At 48.4% G+C, this 25,154-nt stretch overlaps 1 protein-coding gene across 2 annotated transcripts in view; it reads right to left on the reverse strand.

The window, feature by feature from the left end:
- Window positions 1-7,790: 7,790 nt before the first annotated feature.
- Window positions 7,791-25,154, reverse strand: part of eral1 (Era-like 12S mitochondrial rRNA chaperone 1) — a 33,241-nt gene continuing 15,877 nt past the window's right edge. For both annotated transcript variants that reach the window (XM_072469948.1, XM_072469947.1), the window contains 3 exons: window positions 16,681-16,830; window positions 13,942-14,022; window positions 7,791-9,885 (listed from right to left, as the gene is read on the reverse strand). In XM_072469948.1, coding sequence (XP_072326049.1) covers window positions 9,763-9,885; window positions 13,942-14,022; window positions 16,681-16,830 — 354 coding nt within the window. In that variant the 3' untranslated portion in view covers window positions 7,791-9,762. The remainder of the gene's footprint in view (window positions 9,886-13,941; window positions 14,023-16,680; window positions 16,831-25,154) is intronic.

The following is a 25,154-nucleotide window of genomic DNA, read 5'->3' on the forward strand; positions in this document are numbered from 1 at the left end:
GGTGGATTGGCCAATGATAACTTGCCCTTAGTGTCCAAAAAGGTTCGGCGGGGTTATTGGGTTGCGGGGATAGGGTGGAAGTGAGGGTTTATGTGGGTCGGTGCAGACTCGATGGGCTGAATGGCCTCATTTTGCAGTGTATGTTCTATTATTGGGCAGCAAACAATGCAATGTTAAGGAAATGGGCCGCGGGGAGGGGTCGGTGTGGGAGCGGGTGGAGGCCACATCGTGCAGGTTTGAGGGCTTTGTTGCTGGCATATTTACCATTTTCGCCGGCCAGGTACTCTGTGAGCCCAGTGGTGGTGTCGACTTTTAGGGTGTGGGGGCAGTGGAGGCAGCATCTGGGGCTGGAGGGTACCTCAGAGTGGGCGCTAATCTGTATTAATCATAGGTTTGCACCGGCGGGGCTGGGCGCACGGTTTAGGGAGTGGCGGCAGGCAGGGATCGAGCACTTTAGTGATTTGTTCACAGGGGACAGATTCGCGGAGCTGGAGGAACTGTAAGAATTGCCCGGGGGAATGGCTTCAGGTGCCTGCAGGTTCGGGACTCTGTAAGGAGAGAGGTGCTGTCCTTTGCTGGGCTGCCGCCCATGGGGTTTGCAGAATAAGGTGCTGTCGAAGATCAAAATAGGGGAGGGGAAGGTGTTTATAAGGAGTTGATGGAGTGGGAGGGAGCCGTGGTGGGGGGTATTAAGAGGAAATGGGAGGAGGAGTTGGGAGGAGAGGTGAGGGCTGAGATCTGGTCAGAGGCCTTGCGGAGGGTGAATGCATCTTCGTCATGTGCAAGGTTAAGCCTCATCCAGTTCAAGGCGGTACATAGGGCTGATATGACGGTGGGTGAGGATGAGTAGATTCTTTGAGGGGGTAGAGAATAGGTGTGGGCGGTGCGGGGCAGCAGCGAATCACATCCACATGTTCTGGGCCTGTCCGTGATTGAGGGTGTTCTCGGGCGTGATGTCCGAGGTGCTGGGGGTGGAGGAGGTTCCGAATACAGAGCTGGCGATATTCGGGGTATCAGAAGGCCAGGGAGTCCAGGGGGCAAGAGGCCGATGTTTGGGCCTTTGCCTCCTGGATAGCCGAAAGACAGATTTTGCTCGGGTGCTGGGACTTGGAGCCGGCCGAGGGCAGGGGTGTGGGTGAGCGATCTGGCAGAATTTCTGAGGCTGGAGAAGGTCAAATCCCTCGAGGGGGTCAGTGGATGGGTTCACCTGGACGTGAAGCTGTTCACTGATTTCTTTAAGGAGGTTTGAATGGTCAGCAAGGGGAGGGCAGGTTAAAATGGGGAAGTGAGGAGGGGGTGGCGTCAGGGAGTCGAGGCGAGAGTGGCTGCTGGTTGTTTATTAAATTGTTTGATTGTTCTTCTGATTCGGTTTGTATATATGAGAATGCCTTGAATAAAAAATATATTTTTAAAAAGCGCTTCATTGACTGCACAGAATTTTGGCAGAGCAGGGTGCTGTACAAATCAAGGGTCTTAATTTCTTTCCTCGGTGCTGTTCCTGAAATAAGAACATTGGGGTAGCACAAGTGGATAGCACTGTGGCTTCACAGCGCCAGGGTCCCAGGTTCGATTCCCTGGCTGGGTCACTGTCTGTGCGGAGTCTGCGCGTCCTCCCCGTGTCTGCGTGGGTTTCCTCCGGGTGCTCCGCTTTCCTCCCACAGTCCAAAGACGTGCAGGTTAGGTGGATTGGCCATGATAAATTGCCCTTTGTGATCAAAAAGGTTAGGTGGGGTTATTGGGTTACGGGGATAGGGTGGAAGTGAGGGTTCAAGTGGGTCGGTGCAGACTCGATGGACCGAATGGCCTCCTTCTGCACTGTATGTTCTCTGTTTCAGCGCAAGCTTCTGTCTGCAGAGACCTTCCACATAACATGTGCTATTTGCCGAGTTCTGGAGTAATCTCGTGTCAGCAAGGCAGCTTGGTGCTCACTTGTTGTGTATTTCCAGTCTCTCTCTCCCCACAACAGGAATGAAATGGAATAAAAAGTATCTCTTTTTCACTCCTGAGACCCAGATTAAAAGCATGCAGCTAAAAGGTGAAATCCAGAAATGCAATTATATTACAAGCTGGGAATTTAAATGTTTCATTGCAAAAGGGGAGATTCTCAGAGCCTCAGTTTAGAAGATCTAGAACATAGAACATAGAACAATACAGCGCAGTACAGGCCCTTCGGCCCACGATGTTGCACCGAAACAAAAGCCATCCAACCTACACTATGTCATTATCATCCATATGTTTATCCAATAAACTTTTAAATGCCCTCAATGTTGGCGAGTTCACCACTGTAGCAGGTAGGGCATTCCACGGCCTCACTACTCTTTGCGTAAAGAACCTACCTCTGACCTCTGTCCTATATCTATTACCCCTCAGTTTAAAGTTATGTCCCCTCGTGCCAGCCATATCCATCCGCGGGAGAAGGCTCTCACTGTCCACCCTATCCAACCCCCTGATCATTTTGTATGCCTCTATTAAGTCTCCTCTTAACCTTCTTCTCTCCAACGAAAACAACCTCAAGTCCATCAGCCTTTCCTCATAAGATTTTCCCTCCATACCAGGCAACATCCTGGTAAATCTCCTCTGCACCCGCTCCAAAGCCTCCACGTCCTTCCTATAATGCGGTGACCAGAACTGTACGCAATACTCCAAATGCGGCCGTACCAGAGTTCTGTACAGCTGCAACATGACCTCCCGACTCCGGAACTCAATCCCTCTACCAATAAAGGCCAACACTCCATAGGCCTTCTTCACAACCCTATCAACCTGGGTGGCAACTTTCAGGGATCTATGTACATGGACACCTAGATCCCTCTGCTCATCCACACTTTCAAGAACTTTACCATTAGCCAAATATTCCGCATTCCTGTTATTCCTTCCAAAGTGAATCACCTCACACTTCTCTACATTAAACTCCATTTGCCACCTCTCGGCCCAGCTCTGCAGCTTATCTATATCCCTCTGTAATCTGCTACATCCTTCCACACTATCGACAACACCACCGACTTTAGTATCGTCTGCAAATTTACTCACCCACCCTTCTGCGCCTTCCTCTAGGTCATTGATAAAAATGACAAACAGCAACGGTCCCAGAACAGATCCTTGTGGTACTCCACTTGTGACTGTACTCCATTCTGAACATTTCCCATCAACCACCACCCTCTGTCTTCTTTCAGCTAGCCAATTTCTGATCCACATCTCTAAATCACCCTCAATCCCCAGCCTCCGTATTTTTTGCAATAGCCTACCGTGGGGAACCTTATCAAACGCTTTGCTGAAATCCATATACACCACATCAACTGCTCTACCCTCGTCTACCTGTTCAGTCACCTTCTCAAAGAACTCAATAAGGTTTGTGAGGCATGACCTACCCTTCACAAAGCCATGCTGACTATCCCTGATCATATTATTCCTATCTAGATGATTATAAATCTTGTCTCTTATAATCCCCTCCAAGACTTTACCCACTACAGACGTGAGGCTCACCGGCCTATAGTTGCCGGGGTTGTCTCTGCTCCCCTTTTTGAACAAAGGGACCACATTTGCTGTCCTCCGGTCCTCTGGCACTATTCTTGTAGCCAATGATGACATAAAAATCAAAGCCAAAGGTCCAGCAATCTCTTCCCTGGCCTCCCATAGAATCCTAGGATAAATCCCATCAGGTCCCGGGGACTTATCTATTTTCAGCCTGTCCAGAATTGCCAACACCTCTTCCCTACGTACCTCAATGCCATCTATTCTATTAGCCTGGGGCTCAGCATTCTCCTCCACAACATTATCTTTTTCCTGAGTGAATACTGACGAAAAATATTCATTTAGTATCTCGCCTATCTCTTCAGACTCCACACACAATTTCCCATCCCTGTCCTTGACTGGTCCTACTCTTTCCCTAGTCATTCGCTTATTCCTGACATACCTATAGAAAGCTTTTGGGTTTTCCTTGATCCTTCCTGCCAAATACTTCTCATGTCCCCTCCTTGCTCGTCTTAGCTCTCTCTTTAGATCCTTCCTCGCTACCTTGTAACTATCCATCGCCCCAACCGAAACTTCACACTTCATCTTCACATAGGCCTCCTTCTTCCTCTTAACAAGAGATTCCACTTCCTTGGTAAACCACGGTTCCCTCGCTCGACGCCTTCCTCCCTGTCTGACCGGTACATACTTATCAAGAACACGCAGTAGCTGATCCTTGAACAAGCCCCACTTATCCAGTGTGCCCAACACTTGCAGCCTACTTCTCCACCTTATCCCCCCCAAGTCACGTCTAATGGCATCATAATTGCCCTTCCCCCAGCTATAACTCTTGCCCTGCGGTGTATACTTATCCCTTTCCATCATTAACGTAAACGTCACCGAATTGTGGTCACTGTCCCCAAAGTGCTCTCCTACCTCCAAATCCAACACCTGGCCTGGTTCATTACCCAAAACCAAATCCAACGTGGCCTCGCCTCTTGTTGGCCTGTCAACATATTGTTTCAGGAAACCCTCCTGCACACACTGTACAAAAAACGACCCATCTATTGTACTCGAACTATATCTTTTCCAGTCAATATTTGGAAAGTTAAAATCTCCCATAATAACTACCCTGTTACTTTCGCTCATATCCAGAATCATCTTCGCCATCCTTTCCTCTACATCCCTAGAACTATTAGGAGGCCTATAAAAAAACTCCCAACAGGGTGACCTCTCCTTTCCTGTTTCTAACTTCAGCCCATACTACCTCGGCAGAAGAGTCCCCATCTAGCATCCTCTCCGCCACCGTAATACTGCTCTTGACGAGCAGCGCCACACCTCCCCCTCTTTTGCCTCCTTCTCTGAGCTTACTAAAACACCTAAACCCCGGAACCTGCAACATCCATTCCTGTCCCTGCTCTATCCATGTCTCCGAAATGGCCACAACATCGAAGTCCCAGGTACCAACCCACGCTGCCAGTTCCCCTACCTTGTTTCGTATACTCCTGGCATTGAAGTAGACACACTTCAAACCACCTACCTGAACACTGGCCCCCTCCTGCGATGTCAAATCTGTGCTCCTGACCTCTATACTCTCATTCTCCCTTACCCTAAAACTACAATCCAGGTTCCCATGCCCCTGCTGCATTAGTTTAAACCCCCCCAAAGAGCACTAACAAATCTCCCCCCCAGGATATTTGTGCCCCTCAGGTTCAGATGTAGACCATCCTGTCTGTAGAGGTCCCACCTTCCCCAGAAAGAGCCCCAGTTATCCAAAAATCTGAATCCCTCCCGCCTGCACCATCCCTGTAGCCACGTGTTTAAATGCTCTCTCTCCTTATTCCTCATCTCACTATCACGTGGCACGGGCAACAACCCAGAGATAACAACTCTGTTTGTTCTAGTTCTGAGCTTCCATCCTAGCTCCCTGAAAGCCTGCCTGACATCCTTGTCCCCTTTCCTACCTATGTCGTTGGTGCCAATGTGGACCACGACTTGGGGCTGCTCCCCCTCCCCCCTAAGGACCCGGAAAACACGATCCGAGACATCACGTACCCTTGCACCTGGGAGGCAACATACCAAACGTGAGTCTCTCACGCTCCCACAAAATCTCCTATCTGTGCCCCTGACTATAGAGTCCCCAATTACTAATGCTCTGCTCCTCTCCCCCCTTCCCTTCTGAGCAACAGGGACAGACTCCGTGCCAGAGGCCCGTACCCCATGGCTTACCCCTGGTAAGTCGTCCCCCCCACAAGTATCCAAAGCGGTATACTTGTTTCTCAGGGGTACGACCGCAGGGGATCCCTGCACTGACTGTTTTTTCCCAGTCCCTCTTACAGTTACCCACCTATCTCCAATCTTTGGTGTAACTAATTCCCTGAAGCTGCTATCTATGACCCCTTCTGCTTCCCGAATGATCCGAAGTTCTTCCAACTCCAGCTCCAGTTCCCTAACTCGGTCTTGGAGGAGCTGGAGATGGCAGCACTTCCTGCAGGTAAAATCAGCAGGGACACTAACTGCATCTCTCACCTCAAACATCCTGCAGGAGGAACATTGCACTCCCTTCCCTGCCATTCCTCCAACTTTCTACCAAGATCTGGCTAAAAAATAATAATAATATAATAAAATATGGTACTTACCTCAGGCCAATGGGTTTTATTATTAGGTTAGAGGAGGGCGGGTGGGAGACACTACACGTGTAGTGTCTCGGGTTTCCTCTCCACCAGAATTTATTGGGGAGGGTCTTCCCAGACGTCCGCGGGTCGACTTCCTGTTCCCGCCTAAAAAACTAATTTAAAATAAAAAAAAATAAAAATTCTCAGCTCCTGCTGAAATTGACTAACCAGCCAGCTGTTCTCACGCCGCCGAAATCGACTGGCCTGCCCCTGCAAAGACAAGTGCTTTTAAAGGTTGACTTACCTCCCAGCAACCTCCTTCCGCAATGCTCCCGCTGAAACTGACTCACCACTCACCAGCTGTTCTCACGCCGCCGAAATCGACTGGCCTGCCCCTGCAAAGACAAGTGCTTTTAAAGGTTGACTTACCTCCCAGCAACCTCCTTCCGCAATCTGGGGAAAGAAGTTGAAGTTAGCAGAAAGATGGAGGAAGCAGTCAGGATGTAAAATGGTTGCTTGTTTCTCTCTCTGGAATAAATAATAAGGGAAGCAAGGGTTGCAGCACAGAAAGAGGGGCTAAAGATAAGCCCCAAGAAGCTACTTCTCATACCCCCTTCTGGAGTGCTAGAATTGCAAAGTTAGTTTGAGGGTGAGAAACTGGGGTCTCGCGCGCACGTTCTGGAGTTAAACAAAGACAATTACGTCGGCAGGAGGACAGATTTAGCCAGAGTAGACTGGCGGAGGGACTAAAAGATAGAACAGTTGATGAGCCGTGGCAGATGTTTAAGGACACAGATGTTTAAGGAGATAATTAATTTCACCCAACTAAAATATATTCCCAGAGAGGAAGAAAGATTGTGAGAATGGGGAAAAATCATCCATGGCTAAGCAAGGAAGTTGAAGATAGCATAAAAGATAAAAACTAAGGCATGCTGCATTGCTAAGGCCTATGACGTTTTTACGAAAAAAGGTACTAAAAAGAGCAAAGGTAAATTATGAAAGAAAACTAACGCAAAATTTAAAAAAAGGATAGCAAAAGCTTCTAGAGAGTAGCTACAGTGAATGTTGGTCCCTTGGAGGACGATACTGGATAATTAATAGAGGGGAACACTGAAATTGCGGAGACACTAAATCGGTATTTTGCCTCAGTTTTCACGGTGGAGGACACCGGTATCCTCCCAATAGTAACAGAGAATGCAGAGATGATAGAAAGGGAGGAACTTCGAACAATCATCATCAATAGGAACAAAGTATGAAACAAATTATTGGGATTGAAGGCAGAAATGTCCCCAGGGCTGATGGCCTACGTTCTGGGGTGTTAAAGGAAGTGGTAGCGGAGATATCCATTGGTTATAATATTCCAAAATTCCCTGGATGTGGGAAAGGTTCCAGTGGATTGGAAAAATGCAAATGTTACACCCTTATTCAAAAAGGGAGGGAGGCAGAATGTAGGAAACTATAGACCAGTTAGTTTAACATCTGTCATTGTAAAAGTGTTAGAACCCATTAAGGAGGTAATCACAGGACACTTGGAAAGTCAAAATACAATCCAGAGAGGTCAGCATGGTTTTATGAAACATTAATCATGTTTGACTAATTTGCTAGAGTTCTTCAAAGATGTAACAAGCCCAGTGGATAGTGGGTATTCTGTAGATGCAGTCTATCCGGACTTCCAGAAGGCATTTGATAAGGTGCCATGCAAAAGGTTAATATACAAGGTAAGACCACTTGGATTTGGAGTAATTTATTCACTTGATACAAGCCTGGCTAACCAGGAGAAAGCAAGAGTCGGGATAAATGTGTCTTTTTCTGGATGCAAGACGTAACTAGTGGGGTGCCACAGGGTTCGGTCCTCAGGCCCCAACTATTTACAATCTATATTAACAACTTGGATACAGGGATGGAAGGTACGTTAAAGTTGCAGATGACACGAAAATAGGCGGGACAGTAAATTGTAATGAGGAAATAAGAAATTTACAAATGGATATATATAGGTTAGGAAGTGGGCCAGAATTTGGCAGATAAGTGTGAGGTTATCCATTTTGGTCAGAAAAAGGGAAAGGCAACTTATTATCTAAGTGGAGAAAAAACATCAGAGTGCTTCAGTGCAGAGGGATCTGGGTGTCCTTGTGCATCAATCGCAGAAAACTAGCATGGCAAATGCAATTTTAACCTTCATAGCTAAAGGAATAGAGTATAAATGTAGGGAGGTGTTGCTGCAACTGTACAAGGCATTGGTGAGACTGCACCTGGAGTACTGTGTATAGTTTAGATCCCCTTACTTGAGGACAGATGTAGTTGCATTGGAAGCAGTTCAGAGGAGGTTCACTAGATTAGCCAGAGATAAAGGGTTTGTCTCATGAATTGAGAAGTTTAGGCCTATATTCTCTAGAGTTTAGAAGAATGAGGGGTGATCAAATTGACGTACACAAGATGATAAAAAGGTATTGACAAAGTAGGTGGAGGGCACCTGCTTCCTCCTGTGGGGCGTTCCAGAATGAGAGGTCATAGTTTTAGGATAAGGGGTAGCAAATTTAAAATAGAGATGAGGAGAAACTACTCCTCCCAAAATGTCGCGAATCTGTGGACTTGCTACCCCAGAGTGCGGTGGATGCTGGGGCAGTGAGTAAATTGAGGCGATAGACAGATTTTTAAGGAGTAATGGGTTAAAGGGTTATGGAGAACAGGAGGGAAAGCGGAGTTGAGGCTGAGGGGGGGTCAGCCATGATCGTATCGAGTGGCGGAGCAGACTAGAGGGGCTGAATTTCGACTCCTGCTCTCAGCTCTGTATGTTCTTATTGACGAATCAATCTATTTCGGAGTACCAAGATTTATTAGTATTGAGGCACAGGGTCTATGCAAAATGGCAGGTTTGGAGGGCACCTTTGTGTCGAGCTCGTGTTGCTGGACCAGAGAACAGGAGGTTAAATCCCACAGTGGGCACTGCGAAAATTAGAACTCCGTTTGAAAAATCTGGGAATAAGTGCACAAGTTAGTAAAAACCGGCCATGAAGTTGATGGGTTGTTGCTAAAACCCAACCATTTCACTGATGTACTCCAGGAGAGGTCGTTATTCGGACTCGGCCTGTGTGTGACTCCAGTACCCCACCAATGCGGGTGTCTGAAGTACCGAGATTTGTAGTAAATCTCGCAGCTGTAATAAAACTCCTATGTCGGGCTTCTAAGGATGGATACTAAAAACCAGCAATGCCCACCCGCTGAGAATGAATAATACAAGAATATTGATTTAAGCACGACACATGGGTTACGTTACACCACACTAAAGGCCTAATGAGCTGATTTGTCAACAGGAAAAAGCCTCAGAACAGCAGGTTCGGTGATCCATCATCATAACCTGCTGCTTCCAACCCCATCACACAACTTGCTTCAGCCAACATGCCCAGCAATAAGAGTTTGCAAACTTAAAATTGGGCTCCACAAATAAATAAGCCGGGAACCCGGAAACACCCACGCTCTCTCCGGACAGGCTTACAGAAATACCCTTACAGACACAAAAACCCCAGTGAAGATTTACCACTATCCGGAGAGGGTCAACCCCTCTAATGGACATCTGAAGGTTTGCCGGAAGAGGATTACAATCAGTGAGGAAACCGCGCTTGAAGCCGAGTTTGGATATTGAATCAGTTCAGGCATGGGGCAGCAAGTGGTCACTCCTGAAAGGTGGTAGTGAATGGCACAGTCACTTCTTCACTTTCACACACAACTTCAACTGCACGTCGCAGAGAAAGATGTTCATTAGGTCCTGTCCCACGTCTCGGGCGATTTTACCGATCAGCTGCCCTCCCTGGCCAATTAACAATCTCTGTGGAGGCAAAATTTCAAAATATAATAATTTAAGCGAGGAGTTCACATAATCTCGAAGCACTTTACATACACTGAACTACTTTGGAGCGCAGTGGCTCAGTATGTACTGTACGATCCCAACTGATCGTAATACAGGACAAGTTTGATCCCACAGTGAACCGGACTTGATGAATCCCAAAAGCGAAATAGTGCGCAGATTGGAAATCTGAAACAATAACAGAAAATTCTGGGAAAACCCAGCAGATCTGGTAGCATCTGTGAAGAGAAACAGAATTAACGTTTTGAGTTTGTATGCTCGGAATAATCATACAAACTCAAAATGATAACTGTCTCTTTACAGATGCTGCCACACTTTTTATTGTTTTGAAACAAGAAAACATTAACTCTATTGCACTGAGCAACATTTTGGAAAGATTTCAATACAAACAGAAGAAAATGAATCACATCACATTATTTCTTTTATCCCAGAAATACCCTCACAGACACAAAAACCCCAGTGAAGATTTACCACTATCTTAGCACCAAGACTGGGCTGGAACAGTTTTTTTTTCTGGCAGACTTCTGAACATTCACTAGATTCACTTCCTCAATTGGTAACCCTCGCCAAGACACCCAAAAACTGCCCTCTAGATTTACCGTTACTTCAACCTTCGAGCAAAGACCCGAGTTCCCGAATCTCAGCTCCCCAGCAGTCCGGCAGGATTTCTTACCAGAGAGTTTTAAACCTTCTGAGTGAGACTCTGGTACCATGCAGACTAACTGGCAACCCTTCTGTGTTTCCCTATCAGTGTGTTCCTGGACCCCCGTCACTAGGCAACAGCGCAGATCTTTCTACTTCCTTTAGCTTCACGAATCTACTAGCCCTTTGATAACCCATCTCTTCCAAGAGTTATAAAACCCCATTAAAAATGCATGTATACAAACAGAATCACAAACTTGTCAGCTCCCAGTTCATTAAAAAGAACTCTAGGGCAGCACGGTGGCGCAGTGGTTAGCCCTGCTGCCTCACGGTGCCGAGGTCCCAGCTTCGATACTGGCTCTGGGTCACTGTCCGTGTGGAGTTTGCACATTTTCCCCATGTTTGCGTGGTAGGTGGATGTGCAGGGTAGGTGGATTGGTCACACTAAATTGCCGCTTTTGAATAAAAAAACAAAGTGATCTTGGAAGTAACTGGAGAATAATTTTGGTTAAGAAGGCAACATGTTGACAACACCAACTCCCATCCGCTCAGGGTCATGATTCCTCACATTGTGAGTTCAGTCTCTGTTCTGTCTTTGCATTGTTCTTAATGCTGGGATAACCCTAGAAAGTTACAGAATAAAAATATTCGAGTCTATGTTCATAGATCTTCGAAAGTTGCCACTCAAGTGGATAGAGCTGTGAAGAAGGCCTATGGTGTGCTAGTGTTCATTAGCAGAGGGATTGAATTTAAGAGCCGTGAGGTGATGTGGTAAGGCCACATTTGGAGTAGTGTGTGCAGTTCTGGTCACCTCATTTTAGGAAGGATGTGGAAGCTTTGGAAAAGGTGGAAAGGAGATTTCCCAGGATGTTGCCTGGAATGGAGAGTAGGTCTTATGAAGAAAGGTTGAGGGTGCTAGGCCTTTTCTCATTAGAACGGAGAAGGATGAGGGGAGACTTGATAGAGGTTTATAAGATGATCAGGGGAATAGATAGAGTAGACAGTCAGAGACTTTTTCCCCAGGTAGAACAAACCATTACAAGGGGACATTAATTTAAGGTGAATGGTGGAAGATATAGGGAGGGATGTCAGAGGTAGGTTCTTTACCCTGTGGAAGTAGTTGAGTCGGAAACATTAAGGACCTTCAAGCAGCTATTGGATAGGTACATGGATTACGGTAGAATGATGGGGTGTAGATTAATTTGTTCTTAATCTAGGACAAAAGTTCGGCACAACATCGAGGGCCGAAGGGCCTGTTCTGTGCTGTATTTTCTATGTTCTATGTTCTTAATTGGAAAAACTGAATTGGGTACACTAAATTTATAAAAGGAACCTGTAAATGAAACTAGATGCAGTTGCACCATTCTGAACACAAAAGTACAAAGTGGAAATTAAACTTAAAGCTACACATTCTTCCAAACGGGACATAAATAAATTAGAAAATTCTGGGCTGAACTAAATCAATGCAAAGATGATTAAAGGAAGTGTTACATGAGACAGAGAAAGTATTTCTGCTGATGGGCAGAGTCGAGAACAAGGGGGCATAGCCTTAAATGTAGAGCTATGTAATATATCCTGATTGCACGAAGCATTCCTGCACATGGAGGGTGGTATAATAATTTTTTTTTAAAATGCATTTAGAGTACCCAATTCATTTTTTCCAATTAAGGGACAATTTAGCGTGGCCAATCCACCTAGCCTGCACATTTCTGGGTTGTGGGGCGAAACCCACGCAAACACAGGGAGAATGTGCAAACTCCACACAGACAGTGACCCAGAGTCTGGGTCGAACCTGGGACCTCGGCGCCGTGAGGCAGCTGTCGAACCACTGCACCACCGTGCTGCCCTGCAAGTGTATACTAATGATCTTTATTGTCACAAGTAGGATTACGTTAACACTGCAATGAAGTTACTGCGAAAAGCCCCTAGTCGCCACACTCCTGCGCCTGTTCGGGTACATAGAGGGAGAATTCAGAATGTCCAATCCACCTAACAGCACGTCTTTCGGGACTTGTGGGAGGAAACCCACGCAGACACGAGGACCCAAACCGGGAATCGAACCTGGGACCCCGACGCTGTGAAGCAACAGTGCTAACCACTGTGCTGCCCATTAAAGGTTTGTAGCAAAGGCAGGCAAATTAAGTTGAGATATAGATTGGCCAATATTTAATTGAAGAACCAAACACAGCATAGTAAAAATATTCAACTGAGTACTTGCAAAACAGACACCAAACTGAATTAGGTGGAGGTCAAGTTTCACACAGGAGCAGTTTGGATGCCCCTACTTTAAACGAGACATTTAGAAAGGGAACTGCAACACCCCATTTTTGTCTACGACTTGGTCTGATATCAAATGGATGATACTTGAAACAGAAATTAGAGCAGTTACGTTTTAAGCATCAGCTCTGTATTATCAGAAACAAATGTTCACAATCTAGAAAGAACTTATGGAGTGGGAGCTGAACCCAGAGAGGGGAGGTAAAGCGTAAATGGGAGGATAGGTTGGGAGAGGAGTTAGAGTCGGGTCTGTAGGAAGATGCTCTGAGCAGAGTCAACACGTCCTATCATGTGCCAGGCTCAGCCTGATACAATTCAAGGTGGTTCACCGGGCACACCTGACGGCGGCCAGGAAGAGCAGGTTTTTTTGGGTAGAGGACAGGTATGTGAGGTGTGCAGGAGGGCCTGCAAATCACGTCCACGGTTTGGGCATGTCCGAAGCTTCGGGGATTCTGGCAGAGATTTGCCGATGTCATGTCCACGGTGCTAAAAATGAGGGTGGCGCCGAGTCCGGAGGTGGCGATCTTTGGAGTGTCGGAAGACCCGGGGTTCCTGGGGGCAAGAGAGGCTGCCGTTTTGGCGTAGCCCGGAGATGGATCTTATTAGGGGGAGGGACTCGGAACCCCTGAAATCGGGGGTCTGGGTTAGTGACACGGCCGGGTTTCTCAAGCGTGAGAAAATCAAGTTTGCCCCGAGAGGATCAGTGTTGGAGTTCGTTCGGAGGTGGCAGCCGTTTATAGAGTTCTTCGGGGAAAACAATACAATAAGAGTTGGGGAGGGGCGGGGGGTTACAGAATAAGGGGGGGGCAGGGCAAGTTAGTTTATTTTAGTTCAGTTTAGGCGGGATCAGCGAGAGGAGATGAAGGGACTTGGGGAGTGTGTGTATAAGCCATGTTGGCTGGGGTATGGTTGTTGGTGGGGGGGGGGTTGTTACGCTCCGAATTATGTTTACATTTATATTTGTATCTTTTGTTGTTATAAAATCATAAATGCCTTAATAAAATGTTTGTTAAACAAAAACCAAATGTTCACGCTCAGATTTAGCTAATCTCTGGTGTAAAGGCACGCAGCACAGTTTCATCCCGCACGTATACTTGCCGCGTGGTTCTTTCGAGCGACGGTGATATTCTGTAGAATTCGGAGCTCCCCACTCGGCCCTTCTTCCCACAGTTCTGTGCTCTGAGGGGATAAACAGACCGTTAACGTGATGCTTGTTAAAAGTTTTTCTGTTGCCTCTCAACTCGGCCTGGGCACGCATCACAACGCTGATCTACACTCCCCCTTTGGATGAAGGGACCGAAGGTGTGGTGGAAAAGTAAATTGTGGAAGAGGACATAAGGAGGCTGTAAAGGGAAATAGAAAGGTTAAATGAGTGGGCAAAGATCTGGCAAATGGAGTATAATGTGGGAAAATGTGAAATTGTCATTATGGCAGAAATAATAAAGAAGAAACAGTGTCTAAACGTTTAGAGATTGCAAAGACATTGTATAAGGTGTTGGTGAGGCCACATCTGGAGTATTGTGTTCAGTTTTGGTCTCCTTACCTGAGAAAGGACATATTGGCACTGGAGGGAGTGCAGAGGAGATTCACTAGGTTGATCCCAGAGTTATGGGGATTAGATTATGATGAGAGGTTGAGTAGACTGGGACTGTACTCATTGGAGTTTAGAAGGATGCGGGGGGATCTTATTGAAACATATAAAATTATGAAGGAAATAGATAGGATAGATGCGGGCAGGTTGTTTCCACTGGTCGGGGAAAGCAGAACTAGGGGGCATAGCCTCAAAATAAGGGGAAGTAGATTTAGGACCGAGTTTAGGAGGAACTTCTTCACCCAAAGGGTTGTGAATCTCTGGAATTCCTTGCCCAGTGAAGCAGTTGAGGCTCCTTCTTTAAACGTTTTTAAGAAAAAGATAGATACCTTTCTAAAGAATAAAGGGATTCGGGGATATGGTGTACGGGCCGGAGAGTGGAGCTGAGTCCACAAAGATCAGCCATGATCTCATTGAATGGCGGAGCAGGCTCGAGGGTCCAGATGGCCTACTCCTGCTCCTAGTTCTTATGTTCTTAAGCTTTGAGATGCAGAGAGATCGGGGTGTCCCCAGTGTACAAATCACAGAAGGTTAGCATATTAGGTACAGAAATAATTGGGAAAGCTAATAGAAAATTAACATTTATTGTGAGGGAAGCTAAAGGTCATGCTTCAGTTGTACAGGGAGACCACATCTGGAGTACTGTGTAACGGTATTGATCTCCTTATTTAAGGAAAGATGTAAATGCTTTGAAAGCAGTTCATAGGTTTACTGGATCAAAAGCAGGAATGGGCAAGGGCAGCACGGTGGCGCAGTGGTTAGCACTGCTGCCTCATGGCGCCAAGGTCCCAGGTTCGATCCTGGTTCTGGGTCACTGTCCGTGTGGGGTTTGCACATTCTCCCCCTGCCTGCGTGGGTTTCGCCCCCACAACCCAAAGATGTGCAGGTTAGGTGGATTGGCCACGCTAAATTGCCCCTTAATTGGAAAAAATGAATTGGGTACTCTAAATTGTTAAATTAAAAAAAAGGAATGGGCAGATTGTCTTCTGAGGAAAGGTTGGAGAGGTTAGGCTTGTACCCATTGGATTTTAGAATAAGAGGCAAGATGTGAGGAGACTTGACAAAGTGGATGTGGAAAGGATGTTTCCTCTTGTGGGAGAACCTAGAACGAAAGCTAATAAGGGGTCACTCATGTAAGACGGATGAGGAGATTTCTTTTCTCTTGAGGGTCACGAGACTTAGCAACACTTTTCCTCAAAAGGCGGTGGCGGAAGCAGAGTCTGAATATTTTAAAGGCAGGTCCCGATAGATTTCTTAATCACAAGGGGGTGAAAGGTTATCATGGGTAGGCAGGAATTTTCAGGTTGCAATCAGATCGGCCATGATCTTATTGAGTGGTGGAGCAGGCTCGAGGGGCCGAGTGGCCTGCTCCTGCTCACGCTCCACATGGAAACATTCCATCGGGCCTGTGCAAGTCACCAATTCCTCCCTTGAACCCAGTACAATAGTTTTAAGGGGGGGGGCACAACGGGATAATCAACCCAGAGATGGGGGGAGAAGCGGGCCTGGTACTATCAGGGAGTGAGGGGAACAGAGACTTGGGGGGGGGGGGGGGGGGGGGGGGGGGAACAAAAATAAACTTTGTGATCTGGTGAATTTGCCCCTGAGGCCAGAGGTTCAGGCACCCAGTGTCAGCAGCTCTGTCCTCATGAAAACTGCTGCCTAACACAACAGCACCTTTTCCCTCAGCAGCAATCCTAGTGAGCATGACAATTAATGTGAGGGAAGGGGATATTCGTGCTGGATCCAAGAGGGAAGGATAGTTCTGCATTTGTGCGGCCCCAGTGTGTCTTCGAGAAACATCCTGAAGAGATTCACATGCAGTCAGCTATTGTGGAACGCACTAATGGTGTATATGTAGGTAAACATAGCAGTTAATTTTTACACAGCAGGATCTCACAAACAGCAACGAGTTGTAAGCGTTCAAATGATCGTTAAGTCTGGCCGTGTTGGAAAATTTACGGAGGAGCATAGCCGTTGCTATTCAACAGGTTAACGACCGATGAATCGGTTTCTGGTGGGGATGCTGCAAGGAATGTTGGCCTCAACACTGAGCTCTTCTTCAAATAGGGCCACAGGGTCTTTATCATCCACCTGGATAGGCCGACAGGGGTTTGGCTGAATCACCTGCTCCAGGGTGAAGTGTGTGCAAACTTATTTCACCAGCATCTGACCAGAGATTATCTGATTGAAACCAAAGAGGCCAGAAAAGGGTCAGTGCTTTACCCAGTCCAGTCCACCATTACCTGTATTATGTTGTATGGCACCTCTTGAGGCAGGTGCTCCAATAATCGTTCCCGGATCAGGTTACAGCAGATCTCCTGGGGTGACTGGTCAGTGACGACGGCACTGTGATAATCCCAGGATCCTGGTTGGGCCTTTGTCATCAGGTACCGCTGAACACACAGGAAAAGGATCATAGAATACAGTTTTGAGGAACTAGACGTGCTTTTTAGAATGACTGTCTCCATAAAAACACATTGGCTTCTTGAGCCCATTTACATGGTTTGTTTTGATTGATCTCCCCCAGTTCCTCATTCCAAACTCTATCGCCCCTTCCAGTGAAATCGTACTTGCGAGTTTTAAATAATTGTCCCATGACTCAACTGTCTCAAACAATCCGCTATACCCGTGATGAAAGTAGGAATTTCAGATACATATTGTATCATATGTATTGGGTGCAGTAAGGGTTAAAAGCCTGGATCAGGAGACTTCCGGGTGCGGCGATGACCAGCTAAGTCGCACGTTTCGGCAGCTCCCGGTGGAACGGACTTTTGGGCTCTTGATAGGAGCCCCAACGGCAATTTTAACGGCTAAAAACACCGTGCGGTAAACCAGAAGGGAATTCCCCCTGGACACGGATGGAAAAAGGAGAGGAAAGTGACCGGATTGCAGCGGATCCTTTGGAACAGCGGCAAGGAAGGCAAGCAAAAACCAAGATGGCGTCGGAAGGCGGCAGTTTCACATGGGGCCCTGAACAACAAGAGTTCTTGAAATGCTGCGTGGAAGAGATAAAAAAGGAAATGAAGAAAGAGCTGTTGGCCCCGATACTACAGGCGATCGAAGGGCTAAAGGAGGAACAAAAGACCCAGGAGCAGGAGCTTCGGGTCGTGAAGGCGAAGGCAGCCGAGAATGAGGACGACATACAGGGCCTGGTGGTGAAGACGGAGATACAGGAGGCACATCAGAAACGATGTGTGGAGAGGTTGGAGGCACTGGAAAACAACGCAAGGAGGAACAACCTGAGGATTCTTGGTCTTCCTGAAGGTGTGGAGGGGGCGGACGTCGGGGCATATGTGAGCACGATGCTGCACTCGTTAATGGGAGCGGAGGCCCCGACGGGTCCGTTGGAGGTGGAGGGAGCATACAGAGTTACTCCCAGAGCCATAGTGGTGAGATTCCTCCGTTTTAAGGATAGAGAAATGGTCCTTAGATGGGCGAAGAAAACTCGGAGCAGTAAATGGGAGAACGCGGTGATCCGCGTCTATCAAGACTGGAGTGCGGAGGTGGCGAGAAGGAGGGCGAGCTTTAATTGGGCCAAGGCGGTGCTTCATAAAAGGAAGATAAAATTTGGAATGCTGCAACCGGCAAGACTGTGGGTCACATATCAAGGGAGGCACCACTACTTTGAGACGGCGGATGAAGCGTGGACTTTTATTGTAGAAGAAAAACTGGAATGAGTGGATTATTAAAAAGAACGTTTGGACAAAGTGGTGGGGCGAATGTGGGGGGCGAAGAGGGGTTTTATGTTCTAATCCTGCGGTGTGGTAACTTTTCTCTCTCCCACAGGTGGTGATGGGGGGAGGTGGGGAGGGAGAGGAGATGGGGCGTTGGCCATGGGGGGGCGGGGCCAAGGGAGAAGCGCGGGCTCGGTTCCCGCGCTATGATAATTATGGCGGGAATAGAGAAGCAGGAAGGAGGGGGCGTCGCACGGTGCGAGCCGTGGTCACGGGGGGAAGCCGAGGTCAGCCAGAGTTTGCTGACTTCTGGGAGCAACATGGGGGGAGTAATTACGCTAGCGGGGGGTCTAGCGGGGGGGGTGGGAGGGGGGAATTACTGGGTTGCTGCTGCTGGGGAAAGGGGGGAGCGGGTACGGGAGAGGATGGGCGGGGGGGCACCGCCTGGGGGAGATACAGCTGCGTGGGAACTGGGTGAGAAGCTGGAAAAAGATGATGGCTAATCGGCAAGGGGGGGGGGGGGGGGGGGGTGGGAAGCCCCCCAACTCGGCTGATCACGTGGAACGTGAGAGGGCTCAACGGGCCGATAAAGAGGGCACGGGTACTCGCACACCTTAAGAAACTTAAAGCAGATGTGGTTATGCTACAGGAAACGCACCTGAAACTGATAGACCAGGTTAGGCTGCGCAAAGGATGGGTGGGGCAGGTGTTCCATTCGGGGCTAGATGCGAAAAACAGGGGGGTGGCTATATTAGTGGGGAAGCGGGTAATGTTCGAGGCAAAGACTATAGTGGCGGATAACGGGGGCAGATACGTGATGGTAAGTGGCAAACTACAGGGAGAGACGGTGGTTTTGGTAAACGTGTATGCCCCGAACTGGGATGATGCCAATTTTATGAGGCGGATGCTAGGACGCATTCCGGACCTAGAGACGGGAAAGCTGATAATGGGGGGAGACTTTAATACGGTGTTGGAACCAGGGCTGGATAGGTCGAAGTCCAGGACTGGAAGGAGGCCGGCAGCAGCCAAGGTGCTTAAAGATTTTATGGAGCAGATGGGAGGTGTGGACCCGTGGAGATTCAGTCGACCTAGGAGTAAGGAGTTCTCGTTTTTCTCCTATGTCCATAAAGTCTATTCGCGCATAGACTTTTTTGTGCTGGGTAGGGCATTGATCCCGAAGGTGAGGGGAACGGAGTATACGGCTATAGCCATTTCGGATCACGCCCCACACTGGGTGGACTTGGAGATAGGGGAGGAAACAGGAGGGCGCCCACCCTGGAGAATGGACATGGGACTAATGGCGGATGAGGGGGTGAGTCTAAGGGTGAGGGGATGCATTGAAAAGTACTTGGAACTCAATGACAATGGGGAGGTCCAGGTGGGAGTGGTCTGGGAGGCGTTGAAGGCGGTGGTTAGGGGGGAGCTGATATCAATAAGGGCACATAAAGGGAAGCAGGAGAGTAAGGAACGGGAGCGGTTGCTGCAAGAACTTTTGAGGGTGGACAGACAATATGCGGAAGCACCGGAGGAGGGATTATACAGGGAAAGGCAAAGGCTGCATGTGGAATTTGACTTGCTGACTACAGGCACTGCAGAGGCACAATGGAGGAAGGCGCAGGGTGTACAGTATGAATATGGGGAGAAGGCGAGCAGATTGCTGGCACACCAATTGAGGAAAAGGGGAGCAGCGAGGGAAATAGGGGGAGTGAGGGACGAGGAAGGAGAGATGGAGCGGGGAGCGGAGAGAGTGAATGAAGTGTTCAAGACATTTTATAAAAAATTATATGAAGCTCAACCCCCGGATGGGAGGGAGAGAATGATGGACTTTTTGGATCGGCTGGAAATTCCCAAGGTGAAAGAGCAGGAAAGGGTGGGACTGGGAGCACAGATCAAGGTAGAGGAAGTGGTGAAAGGAATTAGGAGCATGCAGACGGGAAAGGCCCCGGGGCCGGATGGATTCCCAGTCGAATTCTATAGAAAATATTTGGACTTGCTCGCCCCGGTACTGACGAGGACCTTTAATGAGGCAAAGGCAAGGGGACAACTGCCCCCGACTATGTCTGAAGCAACGATATCGCTTCTCTTAAAGAAGGAAAAGGACCCGCTACAATGCGGGTCCTACAGACCAATTTCCCTCCTAAATGTGGATGCCAAGGTCCTGGCCAAGGTAATGGCAATGAGAATAGAGGAATGTGTCCCGGGGGTGGTTCACGAGGACCAAACTGGGTTTGTGAAGGGGAGACAGCTGAACACGAATATACGGAGGCTGTTAGGGGTAATGATGGCCCCACCAGAGGGGGAAACGGAGATAGTAGTGGCGATGGATGCCGAGAAAGCATTTGATAGAGTGGAATGGGATTATTTGTGGGAGGTGTTGAGGAGATTTGGTTTTGGAGAGGGGTATGTTAGATGGGTGCAGCTATTGTATTGGGCCCCAGTGGCGAGTGTGGTCACGAATGGACGGGGATCGGCATATTTTCGGCTCCATAGAGGGACAAGGCAGGGATGCCCTCTGTCCCCATTACTGTTTGCACTGGCGATTGAGCCCCTGGCGATAGCGCTGAGGGGTTCCAAGAAGTGGAGGGGAGTACTTAGGGGGGGGAGAAGAACACCGGGTATCTTTGTATGCGGACGATTTGCTACTATATGTGGCGGATCCGGCGGAGGGGATGCCAGAAATAATGCGGATACTTGGGGAGTTTGGGGATTTTTCAGGGTATAAATTGAACATGGGGAAGAGTGAGCTGTTTGTGGTGCATCCAGGGGAGCAGAGTAGAGAAATAGAGGACCTACCGTTGAGGAAGGTAACAAGAGACTTTCGTTACCTGGGGATCCAGATAGCTAAGAATTGGGGCACATTGCACAGGTTAAATTTAACACGGTTGGTGGAACAGATGGAGGAAGATTTCAAGAGATGGGATATGGTAGCCCTGTCAATGGCAGGGAGGGTGCAGGCGGTTAAGATGGTGGTCCTCCCGAGATTCCTCTTTGTGTTTCAGTGCCTCCCGGTGGTGATCACGAAGGCTTTTTTTTAAAAGGATTGAAAAGAGCATCATGGGTTTTGTCTGGGCCGGGAAGACTCCGAGAGTGAGGAAGGGATTCTTACAGCGTAGTAGGGATAGGGGGGGCTGGCACTACCGAGCCTAAGTGAGTACTATTGGGCCGCTAATATTTCAATGGTGAGTAAGTGGATGGGAGAGGAGGAGGGAGCGGCGTGGAAAAGATTAGAGAGGGCGTCCTGTAGGGGGACTAGCCTACAGGCTATGGTGACAACCCCATTGCCGTTCTCACCGAGGAACTACACCACAAGCCCGGTGGTGGTAGCTACACTGAAGATTTGGGGACAGTGGAGACGGCATAGGGGAAAGACTGGAGCCTTGGGGGGGTCCCCGATAAGAAACAACCATAGGTTTGCCCCGGGGGGAATGGATGGGGGATATGGAATGTGGCAAAGAGCAGGAATAACGCAACTGAAAGATCTATTTGTGGATGGGAAGTTCGCGAGTCTGGGAGCGCTGACCGAGAAATATGGGTTGCCCCAAGGGAATGCATTCAGGTATATGCAACTAAGGGCTTTTGCAAGGCAACAGGTGAAGGGATTTCCGCAGCTCCCGACACAAGAGGTGCAGGACAGAGTGATCTCAAAGACATGGGTGGGGGATGGTAAAGTGTCAGATATATATAGGGAAATGAGGGACGAAGGGGAGACTATGGTAGATGAACTAAAAGGGAAATGGGAAGAAGAGCTGGGGGAGGAGATCGAGGAGGGGCTGTGGGCGGATGCCCTAAGTAGGGTAAACTCGTCGTCCTCGTGTGCCAGGCTAAGCCTGATCCAGTTTAAGGTATTACACAGGGCGCATATGACTGGAGCGCGGCTCAGTAAATTTTTTGGGGTGGAGGATAGGTGTGCGAGGTGCTCGAGAAGCCCAGCGAATCATACCCATATGTTTTGGGCATGCCCGGCACTACGGGGGTTTTGGATGGGGGTGACAAAGGTGCTTTCAAAAGTAGTGGGGGTCCGGGTCGAACCAAGCTGGGGGTTGGCTATATTTGGGGTTACACAAGAGCCGGGAGTGCAGGAGGCGAGAGAGGCCGATGTTTTGGCCTTTGCGTCCCTAGTAGCCCGGCGCAGGATATTGCTAATGTGGAAAGAAGCCAAGCCCCCGGGGGTGGAGACCTGGATAAATGACATGGCGGGGTTTATAAAGCTAGAGCGGATTAAGTTCGTCCTAAGGGGGTCGGCTCAAGGGTTCACCAGGCGGTGGCAACCGTTCGTCGAGTACCTTGCGGATAGATAGATGGGGTGAAAAAGAAGGCAGCAGCAGCAGCCCAGGATTTTGGGGGGGGGGGGGGGGGGGGGGGCGGTGGAACTTGTGACAAGGCAGTTGCCAATTAGGGCTAGTTTTCATTTTTGTTATTTAATATTTATTTGTTTTTTGTTTATATAAAATAGGTCATTGTTATTTGTGCTGTTATAATATTGTGTAAAGGATGCACAATGTACTGTGTTGGTTGACCAAAAATTTTCAATAAAATATTTATTTTAAAAAAAAGCCTGGATCAGTGTGTGTATGACTGCTGCAGTCATGTTTTAAAAAAAAAACTGGTTTACAAAACTTTGGCGACAGAGTTGCAATTAAAGCATCATAAAAATGAAATCACCATTAATTCCAACCATGTATATTGTTAACCTGATGCAGGACATGGAATTTTCCTGACATAAAAAAAGGTTCCCTGGAGGGTAGAAAATTAGAGACAGTGTGTTTAGCTTTAGTAAGATGTCGTAGTTAACAGGCGGAGCAGGGGCTGAAGCAGTCAGGTGTTGAGTTTGTTTTGGTCTGTCTGTGAATAGACGAGCAGTTTCACTCAAAGCAGTTTAGCTGACAAAGATTTTGCCTGTGAACAGAACAGCAGTTTCTGAAAAGGCTGGCAGGTAAAACAGTAGTTTGACAAGCAAGAATCTGCAAGCTGGTTTCCTTAAAGGTCTCTCTCTCTCTCTCAGGTGGTTTATCCAACACATCTCTTTACGCAAGTATTCCTGGGTTGGCTAACCATACTAAAATGTAAATTCTGACCTGAGATGGGGTTTGCTCGAGTGGAGATAATAAGTAGCACTTAGGAGTTAATGTTTCATCCTCATTGTTAAGTATTGTTTAACTGGTAATTGGAGCTATTTTCTTCATGAAGTTATTAATACTGTACAGTAATAAAGTTTGTTTGAATATATACCCCTATTTGTGCATTCAATCACTCCAGGAGCGAAGTATCCATTCCTCAGTCTTGCTAATTAAAATATTGGGGTTTCTGTCCAGTATCCTAGCAACTGCTGGGGCCTGGTCCAGGATTGTAATATACCCTGGAGATTTATAACGAGGGTCTGGAACACTGGTCTCCATGGCAATGCAGTCAAAACCAACCACAAAAACAACAATCTGACAAACTGGACTGTGGCCCTCCTCCTAACCATTGACTTTAAATTGAAGTGTGGAGGGAGGATCCAGTCAGTCAGGACACCCACCCTGCAGGAGGGATCCAGTCAACCAGTACACGCACCCTGCAGGAGGGATCTAGTAAGATAGTACACGCACCATGCAGGAGGGATCCAGTCAGTCAGGACACCCACCCTGCAGGAGGGATCCAGTCAACCAGGACACGCACCCTGCAGGAGGGATCCAGTCAGTCAGGACACGCACCATGCAGGAGGGATCCAGTCAACCAGGACACCCATCCTACAGGAGGGATCCAGTCAGTCAGGAGAAGCACCCTGCAGGAGGGATCCAGTCAGATAGTACACTCACCCTGCAGGAGGGATCCAGTCAGATAGTACACTCACCCTGCAGGAGGGACCCAGTCAGTCAGGACAAGCACCCTGCAGGAGGGATCCAGTCAGATAGTACACTCACCCTGCAGGAGGGATCCAGTCAGTCAGGACACATGCCCTGCAGGAGGGATCCAGTCAGATAGTACACTCGCCCTGCAGGAGGGATCCAGTCAGATAGTACACTCACCCTGCAGGAGGGACCCAGTCAGTCAGGACAATCACCCTGCAGGAGGGATCCAGTCAGTCAGGACACATGCCCTGCAGGAGGGATCCAGTCAGATAGTACACTCACCCTGCATGAGGGATCCAGTCAGATAGTACACTCACCCTGCAGGAGGGACCCAGTCAGTCAGGACAAGCACCCTGCAGGAGGGATCCAGTCAGATAGTACACTCACCCTGCAGGAGGGATCCAGTCAGATAGTACACTCACCCTGCAGGAGGGATCCAGTCAGTCAGGACAAGCACCCTGCAGGAGGGATCCAGTCAGATAGTACACTCACCCTGCAGGAGGGATCCAGTCAGATAGTACACTCACCCTGCATGAGGGATCCAGTCAGATAGTACACTCACCCTGCAGGAGGGATCCAGTCAGATAGTACACTCACCCTGCAGGAGGGATCCAGTCAGATAGTACACTCACCCTGCAGGAGGGATCCAGTCAGATAGTACACTCACCCTGCAGGAGGGATCCAGTCAGATAGTACACTCATCCTGCAGGAGGGATCCAGTCAGTCAGGACACATGCCCTGCAGGAGGGATCCAGTCAGATAGTACACTCACCCTGCAGGAGGGATCCAGTCAGATAGTACACTCACCCTGCAGGAGGGACCCAGTCAGTCAGGACACATGCCCTGCAGGAGGGATCCAGTCAGATAGTACACTCACCCTGCAGGAGGGATCCAGTCAGTCAGGACAAGCACCCTGCAGGAGGGATCCAGTCAGATAGTACACTCACCCTGCAGGAGTGACCCAGTCAGTCAGGACAAGCACCCTGCAGGAGGGATCCAGTCAGATAGTACACTCACCCTGCAGGAGGGATCCAGTCAGATAGTACACTCACCCTGCAGGAGGGACCCAGTCAGATAGTACACTCACCCTGCAGGAGGGATCCAGTCAGATAGTACACTCACCCTGCAGGAGGGACCCAGTCAGTCAGGACACATGCCCTGCAGGAGGGATCCAGTCAGATAGTACACTCACCCTGCAGGAGGGACCCAGTC

Source organism: Scyliorhinus torazame, chromosome 12 (genome assembly GCF_047496885.1).
Source record: "Scyliorhinus torazame isolate Kashiwa2021f chromosome 12, sScyTor2.1, whole genome shotgun sequence".
NCBI lineage: Eukaryota > Metazoa > Chordata > Chondrichthyes > Carcharhiniformes > Scyliorhinidae > Scyliorhinus > Scyliorhinus torazame.